The 823-nt window shown below is 34.6% G+C and overlaps 2 protein-coding genes across 3 annotated transcripts in view; both read left to right on the forward strand.

Annotated features, from left to right (window-relative positions):
- The window catches only part of LOC103353228 (mannose-binding protein C-like), a 17,927-nt gene that overhangs the window by 7,098 nt on the left and 10,006 nt on the right, over nucleotides 1–823 (forward strand). The gene's annotated exons all lie outside the window — the stretch shown is intronic.
- The window catches only part of LOC103353256 (pulmonary surfactant-associated protein D-like), an 11,002-nt gene continuing 10,185 nt past the window's right edge, over nucleotides 7–823 (forward strand). Inside the window, exons 1-2 of the mRNA XM_008276135.1 lie at nucleotides 7–30; nucleotides 328–469. Coding sequence (XP_008274357.1) covers nucleotides 331–469 — 139 coding nt within the window. The 5' untranslated portion in view covers nucleotides 7–30; nucleotides 328–330. The remainder of the gene's footprint in view (nucleotides 31–327; nucleotides 470–823) is intronic.

Consider the following 823-nt stretch of genomic DNA (forward strand, 5'->3'; position numbering starts at 1 on the left):
CACATTTTGGAGATTATTCCTGTTTGGACTGTAAGTTTTTTTGCTTTTTTAAAATCAATAATTAATTCTAGATTAACATTACTAATGGCTTTGAAAAAAATATTACTGTATAGTTGTGTTGAACAGTAAATACATGTTTTAAGAACAACGATGTGGAAATTACACAAGTCATATAATTTTTTATTACAGACAAGTGGTTTTACTGTCTGAACTGTGAAATCAACTACTCTGAATTCACATCGTGTTAAATGACACTAAAATATTTCACATGAAAACTGTAAAAAGAAAAAAAAATGGAATTCATATTGATTTTCATCCTGCATTTAGAAGATGAGGCTGTGTCTCCTGTTCTACATCCTCTGCCTGATGGCTCCGACTGCCTACAATCAGCTTCGAGGTCCTTCTGGTCCCAAAGGTGACAGAGGAGAGCCTGGGCCCCCAGGATTACCTGGTTTTCCTGGATTTCCAGGTAAACGACATACGATTCTTTAACTTGACTTATTCTCACAAGAATGCTTGTGACCAAGTTGTGTTGAATTGGACTTACAGGTGAAGAATTGACAACAACAATATTGTAGATAATAAACAAAGGCGTGTAAGTGCATTTTCTTAAATAGGATAGAAATTAGTGTTAGTGTCTTGTTTATGTAGGGTTTCTAACATGTCATTCTTATTTTACAAATTCTTCACTTGATGCAACATTGTTATCACCAGAGGACAAACCTTTTTAGACTCAAATCTCTTGAGACTTTCATGTTTTCAAGAGGATCAACTCTTCTGACTTATGTAACAACATAAGTTTTCATCTGGTCCCATCCTCTGG

Source organism: Stegastes partitus, unplaced genomic scaffold, assembly GCF_000690725.1.
Source record: "Stegastes partitus isolate 25-593 unplaced genomic scaffold, Stegastes_partitus-1.0.2 Scaffold65, whole genome shotgun sequence".
In the NCBI taxonomy this organism is placed as follows: Eukaryota; Metazoa; Chordata; class Actinopteri; family Pomacentridae; genus Stegastes; species Stegastes partitus.